This window comes from Mugil cephalus, chromosome 14 (genome assembly GCF_022458985.1).
Source record: "Mugil cephalus isolate CIBA_MC_2020 chromosome 14, CIBA_Mcephalus_1.1, whole genome shotgun sequence".
Classification (NCBI taxonomy): Eukaryota; Metazoa; Chordata; class Actinopteri; order Mugiliformes; family Mugilidae; genus Mugil; species Mugil cephalus.
Window position 1 is genome coordinate 1,369,665 of NC_061783.1, and position 20,897 is coordinate 1,390,561.

The 20,897-nt window shown below is 41.0% G+C and overlaps 2 protein-coding genes across 2 annotated transcripts; both read right to left on the reverse strand.

Moving 5' to 3' along the window:
- Positions 1–1,821: 1,821 nt before the first annotated feature.
- Positions 1,822–2,887, reverse strand: LOC125019864 (SOSS complex subunit C-like). Its single transcript, XM_047604865.1, has one exon. The coding sequence runs from the start codon at positions 2,566–2,568 to the stop codon at positions 2,257–2,259; it is 312 nt and encodes a 103-aa protein (XP_047460821.1). The 5' UTR covers positions 2,569–2,887; the 3' UTR covers positions 1,822–2,256.
- Positions 2,888–3,392: 505 nt separating this feature from the next.
- On the reverse strand, positions 3,393–19,725 carry mfsd2ab (major facilitator superfamily domain containing 2ab). Its single transcript, XM_047604864.1, has 14 exons — positions 19,482–19,725; positions 16,887–17,012; positions 15,503–15,627; positions 11,913–12,036; positions 9,711–9,789; positions 9,433–9,596; positions 9,217–9,307; positions 8,703–8,821; positions 8,017–8,100; positions 6,285–6,368; positions 6,040–6,152; positions 5,808–5,951; positions 5,284–5,460; positions 3,393–5,200 (listed from the first exon to the last, which is right to left on the reverse strand). Exons 1-14 carry the CDS (start codon positions 19,572–19,574, stop codon positions 5,146–5,148), a joined length of 1,578 nt encoding a protein of 525 aa, XP_047460820.1. The 5' UTR covers positions 19,575–19,725; the 3' UTR covers positions 3,393–5,145.
- Positions 19,726–20,897: the final 1,172 nt, after the last annotated feature.

Sequence of the window (20,897 nt, forward strand, 5' to 3'; positions counted from 1 at the left end):
GACAGAGAAGTGACAAGAATTATCAGAAGAGCCAAGGACCGAAAGACCTGGAATTGGCAGGTGTTTCAAAGAAAAAAATGAGCAATGCACTCAACGGCCATGGCCTGTTGCATGCTCACCATGCAAGATATTGTAGCTCGTTTAAAGTTTGCAGCATAACATTTGGACAGGCCTGTAAAATACTTAGAGAATATAACTCTTTGGATGCTATAACACGCACCATGTTTGGAGGACAAAATGCACTGCACATCACCCCAAAAACACCACACCGACAGTGAAGTTTGGAGGTGGTAACATCATGGTGTGAGGCTGTTTTTCTGGTACCGGCACACTTCATATAACTGAAGGGAGGATGAATGGAAAAATGTACCGAGACATTCTTGAGAAAAATCTGCTGTAATCTACCAGAATGATGAAAATGAAACGAGGGTGGACATTTCAGCAAGACAATGATCCCAAACACAGAGCCAAGGAAACTCTCAACTGGCTTCAGAGAAAGAATATAAAGCTGCTAGAATGGCCCAGCCAATCACCTGACATGATCTATGGAAAGAACTAAAACTCAGAGTTCATAGAAGAGGCCCACAGAACCTTCAAGATTTAAAGACTGTTTGTGTGGAGGAATAGGCCAAAATCACACCTGAGCAGCATGTGACTAGTTTCTCCATACAGGAGGCGTCTTGACGCTTCATTACCAACAAAGGCTTTTGTACAAAGTATTAAATATCAGTAAGTGTGTTCAATACTTTTTCCCTGTGTCATTTCACATTATTACACATAACTTACTTCCTGAACTTATTTGTTTTGGTTTCTTTCTATGTATAGATTACTTGGGTTGTTACCAACACCTGGTGAAACTTTCATGTCAATAGCACCTTTAGAAATATGTTTATGAAAAATTGTGATGTGTTCAATACTTATTTTACCTGCTGTACATGCATACATATTAAACATGAAGGGGTCTTCTCCAAATCTGGACAGGTGATAACCAAGACGAGGAACAGACTAAAGTCTAACTCAGCTGAAATGATCTTGTTTTTTTGTTTGTTTGTTTGTTTTGTTTTGTTTTGTTTTTTTTTCATTAAAAAACATTGAAACTTCCAAGTCCTCTTCCCAGTTTCTCTTTTCCGCCGTTTTTGTTCACTGGGGAAATGACGAACGGAGTTTCCTCTGTGTTTTCCTGATCCTGTATCAGCTCTTACGGTCCATTCCCTGTTGGCCAGACTCTCTCCAATATACGGCTCTGACCAAAATCTTAACTTACTGCCGCCTACTGACAAAAACGTGCACAACACCATCAAGAGTTCTCTGGAATGGAGTTCCAGAGTGGCGCTGCATGCTACTCATCCATAATCCTGGTCTCATGAATGTATCCATTCCTACCTGAATTAACAATTCTCCAACCTGCCAATGATTCTTCTGATATTCAGTCACTGTGGCAGCTAATTCACTTGAAATAAAACCTAACCCCTTGCATCAGCTATATACAGTATTTGTATTTAGATTCTACGTGTATACTTTAGTCCGATGTATGTATCTATGACAGCTGTATGTTTACATTTGCAATTAATAAAATATCTATCACATTTCCTGCTCTTCTCTTCTCTCTCTTCTTTCTCTACCTGCCCAGCCTTAGTCAGATGGGTGGCCCCATATAAGCTGGGTATTGCTGAAGGTTTCTTTCTGTTTAAAGAGTTTATCCTTGCCACCATCACCTTTGGTTTCGGCCCAGTTTGGTAAAGCATCTTGCCACAATTTGTATTGTTATTGATGCTTTATAAATTAAAATTTAATTCAATTGACACATCTCCACAACCTGACTCAGTTCCCATGAGTTGTATTTATCTAAATACCCAGAAACCACTCAGTATCACTGTGTGTTATAGTAGTATGACATAATATAGCACGTAAGTACGTCGTGTACAAAGAAAAATGTCTTCCATCCATTTCAACAAGTGGCCTCTTTTAAATATTAAGTCAACAATGAATACAAATCATAAAAATAAAACGTTAACAAGATAAAATGAAGAGACAGTGACAATTACGGTCTCATTGATTTTGACATACATTTAAACTATCATGTCTGTAATGTCAATGGCAGCGCGACCATCTATCGTAATAACCGCTGTTCAAGTCTGTGCGCAACATTTTTTTACTCATTCATAAGACGCTAAAAATCTGTGACGTTTTAGGGGACAATTTCAGCCGGAGGACAGGTCATCCAAAACGGGGACGTCTGGTCACCCTAGTCCAGAGTCACAAGTCGGGCTCCAGCCTTGGGAGCACCGGGAGGATGAGGTTCCCAAACGAGGAGTCCTGGGTGATGAAGAAGCCGGAGGAGTGGACGTGGGCGTGCTGCAGGGCGGCCTTCTGCTGGGCGGCTATGTGCTGCTGCTCTGCACTGTCCCTCACCTCCTTCAGGCTGGGTCTGGACGAGAGGGGGATGTTGGCGCCGGGGCTGTTCATGGATTGGTTCTGCAGCAGCCGCCTCTTTTCTTTATCCAGCTCCGCCAGGATGGCCACCCGAGCCTTGTTCTGAAACCCTTGTACTGGAGGGTTGGTAGCCATGTTAGCTTAGCGGGCAGCAAATGTCCACGCGCCCATGAAGCAGATACAAGTAGCCGTTAGAGTTGCTTTTTATGTGGAATGCATTCATCAGAGTGCTTTCTCTGTCCGGGGCACCAAACAAACAAAAAGTACGCCCTTCAGACAGAATTTAGTGATGAAACACGGGGGTCCTGATCCTTTCAGCTTACTGTTGTTAGCAAACGCAGCGGAAGCACTTCCGGCTTGAGGGCGAATCACGGTGCGAATACAGCTTTTAAAATACTATAAAAGCGCAACCGTCTACTTATTTTGTTTTGTCAAGTCCAAAGACGTCGAGATTAAATTTAAGCTTTATTAGTTATCACAACGGCGTTATTACATGTATGAAATGTGGGGTTTAAATAAACGTATTAAATCTTGAATCTTTTTACATTTTTAATGTTATTATTGTAGATATTTTACTATAAATGCAGGCAACATTTCTGCAATAAACAGGTTTAAAAGTAATGGTTGATGATTTGCCGCATATTTACAGCAATTTGAATCTATTTTATATAGATAGAAATACTTTAATTACCTCAACAATAGATGGCAGCAGTTGACCATGAGTACGAGTGAACGTGGAGCGTTTTCTGACCGCACTTCATCGGCCAGCATTTTATTGGCAAATGTGCCCCCGCCCATGTCAGCTCCATGTACTGCTAAGGACAGTTTGTAATATTCAAAGGCAGTTTATACTAGAATATGTATAAAGTGTCTTCTGTAGATATTTATTGATCCACAATGTATGTATGAGGAATACATCTCACTTAAGTTGCTTCTAACAAATAATTCTTGACAGCTTGTTCATAGTACACTACAATTAGTATTTATTAACAATATTTTTTTCCATCTCAACTTTTTTTAAAATCTTAAATAACTACAGTACAGAAGGCTCATTTCACTTACATCCACAAATACCAAAGATATTTACAGGTTGACATATACACTATTTACATATGCACAGGAGGTGTGTACACAAGGCTTCTGTGTGTCCCCATGGGATTAAAGCGCACACATTTGTTGTGAGGGGAATCCGTAAAAGACAGTACACTGACAAAATAAAACATGATGTGCAAATATCATAGGATTAGTTTGTGAGCATGGCACCGTGTTGGCATGTATATCCTTTACTAGGGATCCAAGGAAGGAGGACCAAAATTCAAGACTATAAACATTTTTCACACAAGCAATTCAGTTGTCAGAAACAACATGTCAAAGATGTAATAGTATGTATAACATATGACACTGCATGTACACATTTCCATATCATCAGATACGAAATATGGCAATCTTCATTCTTGCGACACAAATTGAGATATTCACAAAATATATACAATTGAAAAACACTCACAAAGAAAAATACAACTTCACATCCCAATCTTCCACCCCACCCCAGCCTTGACCCACACACTCATTTATGTGCTTCCCTTTTTTTAAATGCACATAGTCCAAAGACCGTAGCAATGGCATCAAAAATGTGTGTGAACGTTCTAAAATTCAATTCCACTCCATTTTGAAACCCCTTGTCTAACCCCGTTGAAACAACTTTACAGGCCTTAAATACATTTAAATACTGTAAGAGGCAGATGACTTTCCGGCAAACAGAAAGACAGTAAAATCATAACTAATAAATACTTAAATAATGGTATCACTAAATTAGTACCAGATGTAGACAGAATTTTGCTCAGTGTTATAGAAATTAAAGCATTTCAAGAAAAAAAAAAACTTTTCTCTGTCTTCAGTAGCTCTCCTATAAATAAGATAATGCAAGTAATGCAGTTGGTGAATAAACATTGCAGTTACGTGTGCAAACTAACTGGTGTTCATGTTGTTCACTGTTGTAGTGGTTTCAGTACTATGGTGGGGAAATAAAACAAGGCCTTTAGATACAGTTGTTACCATTTGGCCAGTAGTTCCAAAATCACATTATCACTTCCAAAATAAACCAAACAAAAAAAGCCAGTGAGGTGGGAACGAGATAGAAACAGACTGGTCGACAGGTTTCTGTAAACTCATCAGGAGAATCTGTAAAAATTACAGCGTGTTTAAACATATTCAAAAGATCAAGTCAACAACTTGTGCAGCAGGATCTTTAACCCCAAATTTGGAGCAGAAATTAAGGCATTAAGCGCTACAAAGTAATTTTCAGAACAGTGCTCGAGGTCTTTAATGTTCCATGCGTTTATGTACAACACCATGGAAGCAGCACAGCTCAAGCGAGTAGCACCAGTAATTCCAACAGAACATGCTCCCGTCACATCTCACCGTTTTGTGCAATTTCAACTGAATGGATGAGTTCTTTATAAATAAATTACACAGTACTCCAAAGTTGGATTGTTTTACAAAAAGTAAGGCTTTTGAGAGATGTGACTGAACAAAAGGAGAGAGCCAGTATTGTGCGTCACTACTAAACTTTTGGGTCAAGTTTTTTCATGTGGAACAGCAGCAGCAGCAGAAGGCAGTCTCTGTACGATCCGACTGGCCCAGGTACGTTGGTCCACCCAGTGCAAAATGCCAGTCGATCACCCACTTGGTCCATGAGTCAGCTGAAATGTGCTACACAATGTTGGCCAGTTCTGCGGACTCCGTTTCTGAATCTGCTTCGCTTTCCCTGAAACAACAAGTGGTTTCAGTTGGAGTTTAGCTTTGCAGATGCAGGCAGACACATGACAGCGAAGTTGTTCACAGACATACCTCAGTTCTTGAAGCAGTTTGCGGTTGCCTTGTCTCCTCTCCTCGTCAATTGGATAGAAGTACAGTATGATCAAGCCGATCATGATAAGAGCTATCGGGGCAGCTGAAACCAGCACCTTCAAGGTTAAGTCCACTTCCGCTGGTTGAGAGCAGCCTCTACTAATGTAGCCTGCAAAGCTAAAAATAGAGATATCATTAGGAAACAGACATGGAGAGTGTCCTGCACTCTGAGATATACATATTAAAATCATGTTTTTAGTAGTAATGGAGATCATGCTAACAAACAATCAGAAGCCACACTACTGTAGCTAGCCATGTGATGCATGCACACAGCACACTACCGCCTTATCCTACTTAATCTAATCAAAGTGTAAGAAATTCCTTGCTTTGATGTGGGATTTGGGTGCCGGGAGATTTGACTTGCTCTCATTGGGACTGTTTTTTTTTATATATATATTTTTTCACACAGTGTGCTGCATTAGAAAGATAAATACATTTTTTAGTGTGCTGGTGTGAGTTCTTACTCTAAACTGAGAGTAGAGATTCCCAGGGAGATTCCAGAGGCAAATTTGGTGAAGAAGACGTAGAAGGAATAGAAGAGGGCTTCGTGGCCGGTGGAGTGAGGGTTTTGCACTTGGAAATCGTCAACAACATCAGGCAACATAGACCTTAAAAAAAAAAAAAAAAGTCCAGATTAGTTATGTATGTGCATTACTGACAGAGTCACTCGAATAACGAGCCTGCCACACGTCTTACCAAGGAAGCAGGAAGGCTGCAGCCACTCCAACCCCAGCAGCAAAGGACACTATGTAGCTGACGATCAGGCTGCTCTTCAGGCACACCACCAAGATCAAAAACGGAACCACAGACTGCAATGAACATAAACACATTAGAACATCAACATCTTAATGGCATTGAAGAAGGTATCTACAATCCCTGAATAACACTTAAATCCAGTCAACCTTTTAGGCTTTATGTTTTGATGAGACTGTAGGCCTTACCAAGCTGCCAGCGCAAACTGCCGTCTTTTTCCCAAAGCGAGTCAGAAACCACTGCCAGAAGGGGATGGCCAGAGTAGCGGAGAGCTGAATGGGGGGAGAAAGTTTGTTAGCCAACAGTTTAGCCACAATTAAAATATTCTGCCTCTTTCTCAAATATTAGAAAAGTTTTGAACAAATTTCCAAAACACTTCTGCTCCTCCCTGAGTCTGACAAGACATTTAAGCATAGTGATGCAGAAGGACCTTTGACCCCTCATAGCTGCCAAACACAGCAGTGTTGAAGGAAGACAATATGGTTTCAACGGCTCTTCCCAAAACAAATCTGAGCCAATTCCACAGAGGTTAACGTCCGACTCTAAGGGAGGGGGGGAGCAGAGGGTGCGCTCAGATCAGTTTGGTCTTTGACACCTGCTTGTTTGGCTAAGGTGAAAACTCACATGAAGCATCATTGTGGTATTTTTCCACCTTTTCTTATGGATATGAGTGAAATGCAATGCTGAGTTCAACCACTCACACAGTTTCATGTAGTCAACATGCATTTTAATTCCACTTGGTTTTCATTTTCTGTATGAGCGCAAGCTTTCTTATATATTTATATGATATTGTATCAGCAAGAAGTGAACTGAGTGAACTACATATTCTCCAACCCTTGGTATTTCATTGCACAAACACCACGCCCTGTCCTTAGCAAAGGTTCCTCTGAAAACAATTATTACCATGTAATAAGGTTTTACGTGCCAAACAGAACTCATAAAACAGGTTTTATTGAACCAACCTCAATCGTTTCTATCTTCAACATGACACTGAGGAACACAACCAGGTCACTTCTGGCATATAACCATTGCATCAAGGCTCCAGGACAATGTCTTTGTAACTATATGTTCTCTGTAACGCTCTTCACATTAGCAAAAAGGGTGCACAAGGCTATCTTTGTTTGGTGGCCTTTAATGAACTCCCCACTGCTCCGGCACAATGTTTAATTTCCTTTGACCTTAGTTTCGATCCAATAACAGGAGGCCAGTTTTGCTTAGATAATGCTCGTTAGCTTAACTTGTTTAACTTTGTTCTAACAAGATCTGAAAGCCTCACATTGGTGAAGGTGAAGATCAGTGTCTCTTAGAGCTGATCATGGAACATTTGTCCAAAAAAAAGCAAAAAAAGTCATTCTCATTTTTCCAAATAAATGTACTTTAAGAAAGGGTCACTGCCATGGCTCTATAATCCTTTCCATAAAGTAAAGACTCAAAGAATGTAATCTTTTCAACCTCACTAACCTGCACTTTCTCACCCTGTCCAGTTCTACTGTGTGACCTAAGTGCACCTGCGAATGAATTGGGTTTAATGTCAGTCAGGATGTGAAGGTTGAACAATTCTTCGACGTGAGAGAGCTTTACATGAATGGGAGGCTGTAACACGAAAGCAGAGACAAATGTGGCTCCTTTGCCGTCTGTGGGAATGAGGTGGCATTTAGGCTGAGCAGTCAGAGTGCGAACACATTATGGAAGCAGTCAGCTAGGAGCCTTGCTTTATAACCAAGCAGAGAGAGGCCTTGTAACTGAAGACAATTTATGTGTTTGCCTTGGGAGGGAAGGCTTTTGTCTGTAGCTAATGTTTTAACTAATTCTACAAAAACAGGGTGCTCAAGGTTTCATACTCTGAGGGAGATGCAGGCCTTGCCATGGCAACAGTGCACCTATCTGTCTTTATGCCTTTTTGCGTACGAGTGTGCTCACCATGATGACCAGCAGAATGTTCTGGAAGTCGTTTCTGAAGCCCAGAGTGTAGCTGCAGAACAGTGCAAAGTTTCCCTCCAGGAGCTGCAGATTAAAACACAGGGTTAAAACTCAGGCAGGTTTTAATACACACATATACATGCCAGCATTGACCAATATCAAAGAAAATCTGTCTGGGAGTACAAACCAATTGAGAGTCCTGGCATTGTGTTGGCAGAGTTAGGTTAAAAAGAACTAACTGCACACAACTAAATGGTATAGTTTGTTTTCTATAAAGAGTGGACATGTGAAGTTCACATGGATAGTCAGTGTATTGCCCATGGTAGAGGGCGACTGGCATGTCCAAGTTTAGAGAAGCAGACATGAGTCCTATATACAGCTGAGGAAGGAGCCAATGGCAAAATGTATGTGAGCCACCTAAAACCAGACCTACTTTAAAAAAGTTCTCTTCAGACAGACAGCCCCTTACTGTGTGGTACTGAAGTCGTTGTAATGTTTGCTTCAAAGCCACCACAATCCATTGACTCTGTCAAAAGCAGTCATTTTACCTCATAGAAGACCAGAGTTGCTGGTCTGCAGATGATGCCCTAACATCCACTCTAGTTGATACACTGACCATGAATATGTAAAACTCAACTTCAAAGAAACTAAATAATCCGGTTGAGAATGTACAGTCATATACGTACCATGAAACCTAGTGAGGTAAAGAGGAACACCATGACCAGTTTGGCGTATGGTCCATGCCCCATCACCAGCTTAATCCCTTGGAAGAAGGACATGGGCTCTGACCTGAGACGGCAAGAGTCTGGAAGGAGGAAAGAATGAACAAAGAGGCAAAAATACATTACTTATCATGCCCCAACTTGTTTATCAGTTCATTTTCACAAGTGGCTGTCTTTCAGGGTCAGTCTTTACTGGAGAAACATCTTATTAGTCCCATCAACAGTCACAAGGCTTAATCCAAAGCGTTCACACAGTCTGTCAGCCCACAGTCATACCATAGCATGGAGCTATAACTGTGTATCCTTACTGATCTAGCGGAGCATTAGTAAGAGCTCTGTCACATGAAAGATTTGATCTTTAGAATTGCAAATTTAGATTTAAGGTTTTTGGAGTTGCATGACTGAATATGGCTTTGAACGGCAGGAAAAAACTAACTGAATGGCAGAGTCCAAGTGGAGTGTTGAAAGAGTGTCTCACCTTTTTGCTCTCTCACACCACACAATAAAACGATAGCACAGAGGATATAGATCAAGCAGATGACACCCGAGGCAATCATATAGGCAGCTTTCTGTAGGACCAACAGGAACAACAGGAGTTAGCAAGCACAATTTGCAATTCAAATGATAATTCAAACATCAGTTGTTATTATTAGCCTTGATTGAGAAATACAAGACAAGGAAATGAATTGTTTACCGTGTGCTCCAGGGAAATGACAGAGTCATTGAATCCAGTAGAACTGTTGCTCAGGTTTGCCAAGACATCACCAGGTCCTGGGACACAGGGAGCATTTGCCATACCTACAATCTGCCCCTGGATAGCAGTACCCAGCACAGTACCCAGAACCTCCACTGTCATCCCTGATGAGAAGACAGATCAACTTTAGAGAGGAGGTGACATACTAGATGACAGGAAATTCATTTTATAAGATGAAGGCTATAAATCACAAGTTGTTGTTTTTCTATGGTACTCACTGTATGCAGTGGCAGAGTCTCTCTCTTTCTGCTCGGAGCTGATGAACATGGTGAGTGCAGAGTATGGCACATGGAAGCACTAATGGTAATGAAAAAAAGAGCAACAAGGTGAGAAAATGATTTCACTGTTTTGTCATGCAGGCAAGAAGAGACAAACTGAAACAAATGATGAAACATTTCAGTGAAATACAGTGGGGGAAATAAGTATTTGATCCCCTGCTGAATTTGTAAGTTTGCCCACTTCCATAGAAATGATCAGACTCTGGTTTTTATGGTTGTTTACTGGTTATGGGTATAGACAGAATATCAATCGAAAATGCATAAAAAACACACAATCTAAAAGTTATAAATTGTTATGTATTTGATTAAGGGAAATAAGTATTTGATCCCCAACAATTCACTTAGAATTCAGGCTCCTACAGATTGGCTGGTGCGCATGTGGCACACAGCTGTGCTCAGTCAACTAATTACTAATACTCCTGATCTTAACTCGTCATGTATATAAAGCACACCTGCTCTAAGAATCAGTTTCTTACATTCCAACTTCTACAGCACCATGGGCAAGACCAAAGAGCTGTCAAAAGATGTCAGGGACAAGATTGTAGACCTGCACAAGGCTGGTATAGGTTACAAAACCATCAGCAAAAGGCTTGGTGAGAAGGTGACAACTATTGGTGTCATTATTCGCAAGTGGAAGACCCATAAAAGGACCATCAGCTGTCCTCGGTCTGGAGCTCCCCGCAAAATCTCGCCTCATGGAGTGAGGATGATGATGAGAAAGGTGAGGGAGCAGCCTAAAACAACACGGCAGGAGCTTGTTAATGATCTGGAAGCAGTTGGGACCTCCGTCACCAAGAAAACAGTTGGCAACACACTGCGCCGTTATGGATTGAACTCTTGCAGTGCCCGCAAGGTCCCCCTGCTCAAGAAGGCACATGTACAGGCCCGCCTTAAGTTTGCCAGTGAACATCTAAAGACTCGAAGTAGAAAGTGCTGTGGTCTGACGAAACCAAAGTTGAGCTATTTGGCATTAACTCGACCCGCCGTGTTTGGAGGATGAAAAAACGTGAGTATGACCCAAAGAACACCATACCCACGGTTAAGCATGGAGGTGGAAACATCATGTTTTGGGGCTGTTTTTCAGCAAAGGGTACAGGGCAACTTCACCGCATTATGGGGCCAATGAATGCAGCCATGTACTGTAACATCTTGGACAAAAACCTTCTTTCCTCAGCAAGAACACTGAAGATGCCTCGTGGGTGGGTTTTCCAACATGACAATGACCCAAAACATACTGCCAGGACAACAAAGGAGTGGCTCAAGAAGAAGCATATTAAGGTCATGGAGTGGCCTAGTCAGTCTCCAGACCTTAACCCGATCGAAAACCTGTGGAGGGAGCTGAAGCTCCGAGTTTCCAAGAGGCAGCCAAGAAACTTGAAGGATTTAGAGACTGTCTGTAAAGATGAATGGGCCAAAATCCCTCCTGCGCTGTGTGCAAACCTGGTGACCAACTACAAGAAACGTCTCATCGCTGTGCTTGCCAACAAAGGTTTCTCTACAAAGTACTGACTTGTGTTGTGCTTGGGGATCAAATACTTATTTCCCTTAATAAAATACATAACAATTTATAACTTTTAGATTGTGTGTTTTTTATGCATTTTCGACTGATATTCTGTCTATACCCATAACCAGTAAACAACCATAAAAACCAGAGTCTGATCATTTCTATGGAAGTGGGCAAACTTACAAATTCAGCAGGGGATCAAATACTTATTTCCCCCACTGTATGTTAAAATTAGAGACGTTAGGTACCGCTCAATTGCCTTTACAATAAAGATGAGGGTACTTATATTAATTGTAAGGAGCTGGTTAGGTTAGCTTAGCAGTCAACCTACCAGCATCCCTAAAACTCTTACTGACACCACCATGTGCCAAGACATAATCTACACATCAAACCTTTAATAATTTATAGTAAGCTTCTTCTATTTTTAATCTTGATTATTGTAGATTAGAAGAAATGTTGAAAGGACTTTGTAACTGTCACCATTAAGGTCCATTATGTTATGGTCAGACCCGTTTAAACAGGAATCACATGTCCAATCACCTCTTCTTAGGGTCTTGACTTATGGCTGTGTAAAGGGTATAAATGGCGAAGATTACTCATGCTTTGCCATGGTCATGCATCACACGTGCGGTACTTACAGTTTGAAGAGTCTGGAAGAGGCAGTAGAAGAAAAGATACCAGATGACTTTGCCGTTCTCAAAGGGAGGAACGTACCATATGAGGAAATAGGAAAGCACAGCCAGTGGGGTTGAGAACAAGACCCTACACATGGATGGGACGGAGGGGAAGAGGAGAGGAACAAGAAGAGACAACAACATTAGTGGATGAAACGTGACCCTATTTAAGTGTGAAAACACTCTTACTCTACAAACACTCAGCAACCAGTCTTTGTAAACAGAGGGGTCCTTCATTATGCAACAAATTGTGCCCCTGTCTGACACTGAGCTTATGCCAACTTTTCCTCTACACTTTCACTTGATTTAACTGTGATCATCATTAACAGGGACACTGTGTTCCTTGTTGTCACATGCCAGAAACAGACTGAGCACCGCATCAGCCGATCCGAGAGTTATGTATCTTTTGATGATTGACTGAAACACCTCCTTATTACATAAATTATGTTCAATGAGGTGCCTGTATGCGCCTGTGTCCAGCATGCAATACAATTTACACCACGGGGGCTAAGAGTCAGATATCCTGTGGGAGGGAGATTCTTTAGTCATTTCCTGCTCTCTACTCTTCCCATGGTCAGATCAACACAATCCAATCAGATGTGACATAGTGAGTGTAGCCACACCTCTGCTGTGTGGAAAAAGAATATCAGGTTTGTGAAGCAGGATTCAGCTTCGTGCTCATACGTGTATCCTCTATGGCCAAACTTTGTCAGACAGGATATGAAGTCATGCTTGCATTACAATGGTCTCTGAGCAAGAGCGTGCCAATTGTTGTATGTGTATAAACACAGTGGCGTGACTTCTTACCTTTGCCCAGGCCAACATGCCGTCAAAATGTTCAGTGACTGAAAAGCTTCATGTTAACTCAACGCTTATTGTCTCTTTTATAATCAGAATTTGATAATTAGCATTATTACTGTTCTCTGATGCATGTAACGTGATTAACTGTACACTGTGGGAGTGTGTGGGAGTGATGGGCAAGTCAGAGCAGGTGTTTTTGGAAACGCACACTTAGGGCTGCACCTTTAAACCCAACTAAAACAATGCCACACTTCAATCTTGAGTAGAAAAATAAAACGGTTTGGATTAATGTTAGGATGAACATCCTAAAGTATCCTATCCTTTCAGTGTTGGTAGGGCAGGTAAGTCCAGACTATCCTTGCAGAACATCAATGACACAGCGGACCATATTAGCACTAACCTAACACGCCTGCTGGAATCATATTAAATGTCCTCTGAAATAGCTATGCTGACGACGGAGGACTCCATTTAGGTTGAGTTAACTTTGACAGTTTTAAGTCGGGCATCACTCAACTGTCAAAAACTAGTTTTGTGAGGTCAGATGTGATGTCTAAAAGCTTTCTTTTGGCAGACAATACTGGGCTGGGATACAAAGATGTGCAATGGTGTATTAGATTTAATTGACACGTACAATTTTTTATTTATATTAAAACATCATTTTTCAGATGTTTAATGATTATTTTGCATTTTCCATTCATATTCATTTCCATTTGTTTAACTAGTTCTCCAAGTGCAACTTGAACTGCAGTAACCTCTTAGATTCCTCAGCTGTTCCTTAAAAATCCTACAGGGCCCGTCACAGCTGAGGGCTGACACGCCATTGGCCGAGGCAGGTGGTGTGTTGTGGGTGGACCAATGACAGACTAGTCTGACTCCAGTCATCCTCCCCCCTCACTTCTTCAACACAGAGCTTTTAAGATAGCGCAGCTCTCTCATTTGTCCTGCTTCCTCCCTGCCCGCATGCACCACACTCATCTGCTTGCATCTTTACGACTCAACTGATTGTAATGGAACTGAACATAGCAAGCATTCCTCCAACCTCTTCTTCTGCACCCCCTCATACATCCCACCTCCCGCTGACAACACATGAACGAGATGCATCCTGCTTAGCACAAGCAGCATCCTTCATGACCCACTTCTGATCTGAGATTCAAATGCCAGTATCTTGACACAGACTGCCACTTAGAATTATAATAAAGCATTACACTACAGCCAATTAGTCCAGTTATGAACAAGTTCTTTACATTTTTAAGAACATATGAATTAGGTAATTTAAATTGGACAAGTATAACAATAATGTTGTCGTGGCTACTTTACTGACAGTGTTTTCTCCACATGGAAGACACTAGAACTCCCTTAGCATGAATTCATTAACAGGGGTATATGTCTGTGAAGGTTCTCAGTCATCCAGGTCATGGTAATCCAAAAAAGCGTTGAATAAGGTACAGCTGGACTTGTAGAACTTGTAGGACTCTACAAGTCCACATGAGACCTATCAACGCTTTTTTGGATTAACAGGGGTATATTTCCGGCTTTCTCAGGAACAAGACATTTCTTTTTGTGATGTAAATGAATTATGCAGATATACTCATGGAACACACCCGAGCATTAACATGGGAAATTGAGCAGACCACAAGGACCGTCCTGGCTGCATCTCGCCCCTTCTAAGCAACTCGGGAGATTATATTTTGTAACATTTCCCTATGGTGCTCATGATAAACATGCCTCCACCACCTGAGAGATTTAACTCTTCATTCCATTTCACTCTTGGTCATCTCTTTGCCTTTCCTCCACTAGCCCATTCTATCCCTATCACAGCTTGAGGTACTGCATGTACTCACACAGTTACTCTTAATACATCGTCTGTGCTGACAGGAGGCAACCACTGCTATAACTAGCAGCTCCACTGACACCCTACACCATATGCCTACACCTTACCTAACAGTGTGAATTATTATAACCGTCAAGAGGGTCTGTAGTTTTTGACAACGCAGGGACGCTTAGACAAGGAAACGCTTTGGGGGAGGGGATGTAGCCCAAAAAGAGAGGGGTCAATAAGATTTTCATGAAGGAAGCCTGAAGCATCGCAGGCCTCCCCCTACTTTAGCCTGGCTGCCGTGCTTTACAGGGATTTTAGTATCCGGGAAGGAATTCCTTTCTGAAAAATGGTTTGTGTTCTTCCAGTAAGAAGCAGCCTTGGTAGCAGGCAGGAGTTACATTTGTCAATGGCATGCTAAAGAAATGCTGTGGGAAATGTACAAAACCAGTAGCTGCAGGAATCCCCTGTTTTTGTTTAGTTAAAATAAGTACTAAAAGTAGCCTAACACTAGTTTTGGATTCGGTAATCCAGATGATTTCAACTAAATGTCTGTATGCACAGCAGCAGTTAAGGGTGGGCACGAGACAGAAAGAGTGGGGGTTTAGAGAGCCTAAATGGACATCAGCAGTAATTGCATCAGCACAACCCGCAGTAACCCCTTGTAGGGGGGGGGGAAGCTTTTCAAATACCCCGCCCCCAAACACTGACACATGTACATGGTTGGAAAACCTAGACCCTTGACTTGCCAAGGGTGATGGGGACCCCCAGTCAGCATTTCCAACACAAATGTCTGTTCTTGAATTACATAACACTTTTTTGACGAGGGAATGGTTTTGCAAAGACCCAATGTTAGGTCAGGAAGAGCGAAAACACAGCTTTACGAAAGAGCCATAGTGAGTGTTTCTCACTGACTATGGTTGGGAGTAAAACATACCAGGGCAACATGCGTCCAAAACGTGTCCATGGGGTTCGAGAGACCAGGAACCCCACTGTCGGGTCTGTCACAGCGTCCCAAGCTCGGCCACCAAACAAGATGATGGACGCATAGAAGGGATCCAGCTGTAAAAGTAACAATGTGAAGATTAGAATATTCTGTAACAGTGAAACGCACAGTTGTCAGTACAGTTACACTCCACACTATCATCTCACAACAATGGGCAATGGTTAATATTATTGCATTGCAGCCAGCGAATATCCAGATGACAAATATCTGGGTTAAGACTTCCTGTTCCCTGGGCTGGTCATGGTTCACAGTCTGACTAGAAACCTTAGATAATGGTGTTGGCATTAAGAGACAATGTGTACAACCAGACATCTTAAACCGCTACACTGGCTTCCTTTAAGGTATTTGCTTGACAAAACACAACAAGTCATGTCAGAACATTGTGCCTCTTTTGCTATATCGCTTTTCTAAACGCAAACAAAGCCCTCTCAAACACGACCGTGCAATACTCCAAATATAAAGCAAAAACCTTCAATGAAAGCGAAATGTTTTTCTTTGCCTTATACCAGATGCAACACGTATGACGTCAAGACGTCATGTGGTTGTAGTTAAATAGCAGGAGAGCTACACACAACAGTAAGTCTGAACTTTCAACAAGCAGTGTTTAGTTACCATCTTTTTTAACTAAGGGGGAAATTTTAACAGGTTACAAGTCAAATAGTACGCGACCAAGTGGCAGCTTAGATCATCTGCTATTCATCTGTGCAGAGGAGATAAGCTTTAGTGAAAGCCAGGATCTAAATAACTCTGACTCCTGACTATACAATCGGCACCATGCTGTGTCACCCAATAGACTCTTTAGTCAATACACCAACATTCTGGCAAATTGAATAAAACTGGAAAGCCCTGGGAAGCCATATTCTCACACACCATCATGGGTTTAATCAAAAGATTAGTGTCGGAGCCCATTAAAGCTAATTCCTCCTCATCATAATACCCCCCCCTCACACACACACACAATTTTTCTGAACAAACCCCAGTGGGTCTTTTGATACAATGAGCCTCATCACCGAGTCATTAATAGAAATACGAGAGTAAGTTTTTTTCCACCACATTATCATCGGGACAATCATCCCTATTGTAGCTACCTTTGCCATCCACAATGTCCCGTATGTGTTCTTGTGATGGTGGAGCTATGTTCAACGCCTTGCTCTCAAGCTAAATAAAACCATACAATGCTGTAGGAAAAGAGAGTGGAGAGGAGGTGGCCATTTAAAGACACCAGAGAGGCTATAATTACAAGTGTTACGAATGTGACTCTAAATATCTCTATAGGTGCGATTGTTAAATTCAGAAATTATCTCAGTTTACTCACCTGGGCTACATCCAGTAGATAGATCTGAAGAAAGAAACCCAGGGCACATCCTGTGACCTGGTAGGGTGCCCCGCCAAAGGCATAGCATAATTTGTTGCAGACTGACAATCTGTTCCTATTCTCATGCTGAAAAAAAAAGAAGCACACAAGTACATTAAGGTAATGGCAGAATTAGAATATTACATCAATGCAATAGCAAGATAATGTCTAAAAAGTAAACACTTCCTGTAGGTACATTGCACACTCAACCCTAATCAAACTTTGGCGAAAGAGCCGTAAGTTATTTACAGCTGTTTGCAAACCCCTTGTAATTATAGGAGGAGTCAACAACCGCAGCATTATCCTAACAGGGTGACTGCAATACAGCACCATACAGTACCCCAGCTTATAAATAGGCAAATGTCTCAAATTCTGTCAGCCTAAATGGTTTATTTCCAGAAAATTTAAGGGTCTGAGAGTTCAGTTGTTCAAAAGGTAACTATATGAAAAAGTCAGGGTCAGTCACCAGGAAACAAGAAACTCTTGGTTCTCTAACAAGCACTTATTCTTCTCCATTTTGACCCTGGTAGATGTAATAATTTCCTCAGACAAACTCTAAACAGCTCCTCTTACAGCAACACACATCTGCATCGATTAGTGCCAGAGCATGACAACTCCATGGTGTCACCCACACTAGAAGTCAGGGTGACAGAACTTTGGCAATACTCTGGACTGGCTTAAACCTCTAAAGGATGGCTGCCAGTTTGTCCAGTGCTTTGATCGGTGCTGGCCCAACAGAATCGAAAACACACCCTCTCCCTGACCAATCAGGAGATTCTGTTCCGTGCTTGCTCATCACTGGTGCTGAATGAGGAAAGGGCTACTACTAATAAACTCAAATAAAGAATAAAACCTGTCACCAGTGAATGAAAATAGTTCTTCCACACCTGTTCTACATGTACGGACAAACTACGTGCACATTTATGCCACTCCCAGTTCTATAAGTACACTGCATTGACTGCACCAGCACTGTCACAACAGGAATTTGTCATAGTGTATTACTGTAACCCTTTTCACATGTCTGTGAGGCAACCCACTTAAAATCGCAGGTTGTATCCTAATTGCATCAATGGTAGGAATAGTGAATGTTGGCATCTTCTGCAAAAAAATAATTTAGTCTAGTAGTGAATAAAAAGGTCCAGCTGTGCTTTGTAACCATGAAAGCTAGCCTCTTAATATTATTTCACAGGTCAGTCTGTTATCAGTGCTACCATTGCCGATATGTTACTACTGTAAACTGATAACATGCTCTGGCCTGAGGCACCCACCTCAGACAGGTGGGTTTTTCTAAGAATATTCCGTGCTATCAAAAGAATTGACTCATGTTTTAGTAGATTTTAGATGCCTTCCTTAAAAATGGACAAGACCGAAAAGTGAGAAACTCAAAACTGCACTTATTAGGACAGGTCGCCTTGATTGGAGCTTCATGTTTCCTTTCGGGGAAAAACGGATATCAGGAGTAGAAATACGCCGTAGAAAATAATTAAACCTTCTTCAGTTGACAACGTGACTCTGGGAATAAAGATTACATTCATAACCTGCCAAACAGTGAAAAATATTCTAGTTTGTTTCTACTTTCTTTAGAGCATATTACTACGCAAAATAATGCATAGTTTCTCCTCACAGTTCTGCTACTTACACAAATCATGGTGTCGCTGTATTTCCGAAGCAACAAGATAAATCATTACATATATGTTTGACCTGAATCTTCTCACGAAACACTGACATGTGACAGAGTTGAAGTCAACGGAATCAGCGGAGAGGGGGCTTCAGATGCGCACGCGAGCAGCACTCATTAAAACACACTCGTTTCATTTAAAGCGGTATTGAGGAGGCAGTCTGAGATATCCGGCGTTGTTTTTAGATAATTCAAACAACCTTTCCTGTGGCGTTGGTGTGAGGCTCCCCTTTACGGCTTGATCAAAATGAATTCATTACCGAATATATAAATTTAATATGGAGAAGCCGTTATGCAAATGAGAAAGTCCGGAGTATACTACTAATTTGAAAACGTAGACGAGACGAATGTAGCTTTTATTTATTTAAATGTAACTCTGTACGGTTGGGTGAATGTGTACAGATATCTCTAACATTACAGCTTCCGTATTAAAATTATGACTTAAACTGGCTTGTGTTACGTCTCCCAAACCTCCGGTTTGAAAGATTTAAACCATCTGAATAATGTCTCGAGGTTTGCTGAGGAGCTGGGGGGAGCGAGAGGACACTGGGCGCTGAAGTAGATGTGATTTACTGAAAGAAATTAACCTTTTTTTTTTTTTCCAATTTACGCGTTTTATCGAATATTTCATTCATGTAATGTTCTTCTGGGTTGGTATTTTGTCTCCAAATAGCACTATGAAGGGTACGCGCCGAACTCAGCTTAACGTCAGTGAACACTCCCTAAAAAATGTCAGAGCCGGGTGTGCGTCATTCATTCAAATGTTCTAAGATACCTTCCAGTCAAAATGTGATTGTTCCCCATTCTCGCGCTCTCAAATTAATTAACGTATAGAACGTATAAGCCTTCACTATTATTGAATTAATGAATTAACTCACCTTACTGGCGTGCTTAATGCCATCCGTGCTGACCGGTTTATTAGTCAGTAAACTAGCGTTGGAGTATTGTTCACAACCTTCCCCCTTTGCCATCGCAGAAAAGATGGTTTCTCGGCTGAAGTTAGAGCAAAAATAATAGGTAAGATGAAATTCTCAAACGGCTCTTCCCGGTAAGACTGAAAGAAACGCGTCGCCTTACACCGCTATGATATGCAATCTTTTTAAAACTGACACGACGCGTTGGCAGAGGGTGGTTGTAGTAATTTTAGAGTCCCCGCCCCCTTTCAACATGCCATTCACGCCACAGCTGGACCCGCCCCCTTGATGACAACACGCTCCCACTGAGGACATCTCATCACAATCACCCAATCTAACAGGACCAGGCTCTTCATGACCGTAGGTCTGTACACTGTACACTCACTTGCCAGTGCAACAGTAAAAGCTAATTTATTTTAATATAACACATCATATTCAGCGCTTGTTTCAAATAACCAAGAGCTATTGATTAAATTGTGTTTCCATGTTGGAGGCTCTGGTTTGCAGTAGCGACAAACATAGATATTGTACTGACATATGTTTCTGTTATCTTGACGGCCCATTTTAGTTAGTGGGCTAAATAACAGAAATACTACTGTGTTTAATACAGACCAGTTTAACAGCATCACAAAATGACTTTGAGTTGAATTACCACTTTTCTAGCTTTCTTAACAGTCATGTAGTTAAGATTCTGCGCAGGACGGTTATATTAGAATGTATTTTCACTAGAGTACCCACTGAAGTGGTACGTGAACACACTGTATAACTATATAAACAGATCCAGTATGTACTGTATGTTGTCAGATTACTTATCTATTTATCTACCTATCTATACACATACACTATAGAGTATGTATGTAAACAACAAAATGAAATGATAGTAAAATAAACAATTACAGTAAAAAAAAAATAGAATCTTCTTTGTTAATCTTTATATTTAATATTATCACATTGCTATGAATAATTGTATAACTTCATGTCTTTTGTACGTTTCCTTTTCCTCTCCAGCTGTACTTTATAGATTATTTCCAGTATTTATTCAAACTGGACAATCTTTGGATCCCTCAAAAAACATTGAAACAGAAGAAACATGTAATGGATTTATTTAATTTTATGTTACTTTTGAGATATTAATACTGCTACAGTACATATCGCATGCATTTCCCTTCTTACACGTAAGATCATATATTAAGATATCGAAATGAACTGCATAGTTCTAAAATCTTTGGGAGACATCTATACCTAGCCAAAGTCATATTGCACTTCTACTATCAAGTACAGTGTTTTAATTCTATAGTATAAAGAATACATTGATATTCACCACTGAAAATGCTATAATGTAATAAATTAATATTTTATGTATGATAATATATAGTATTT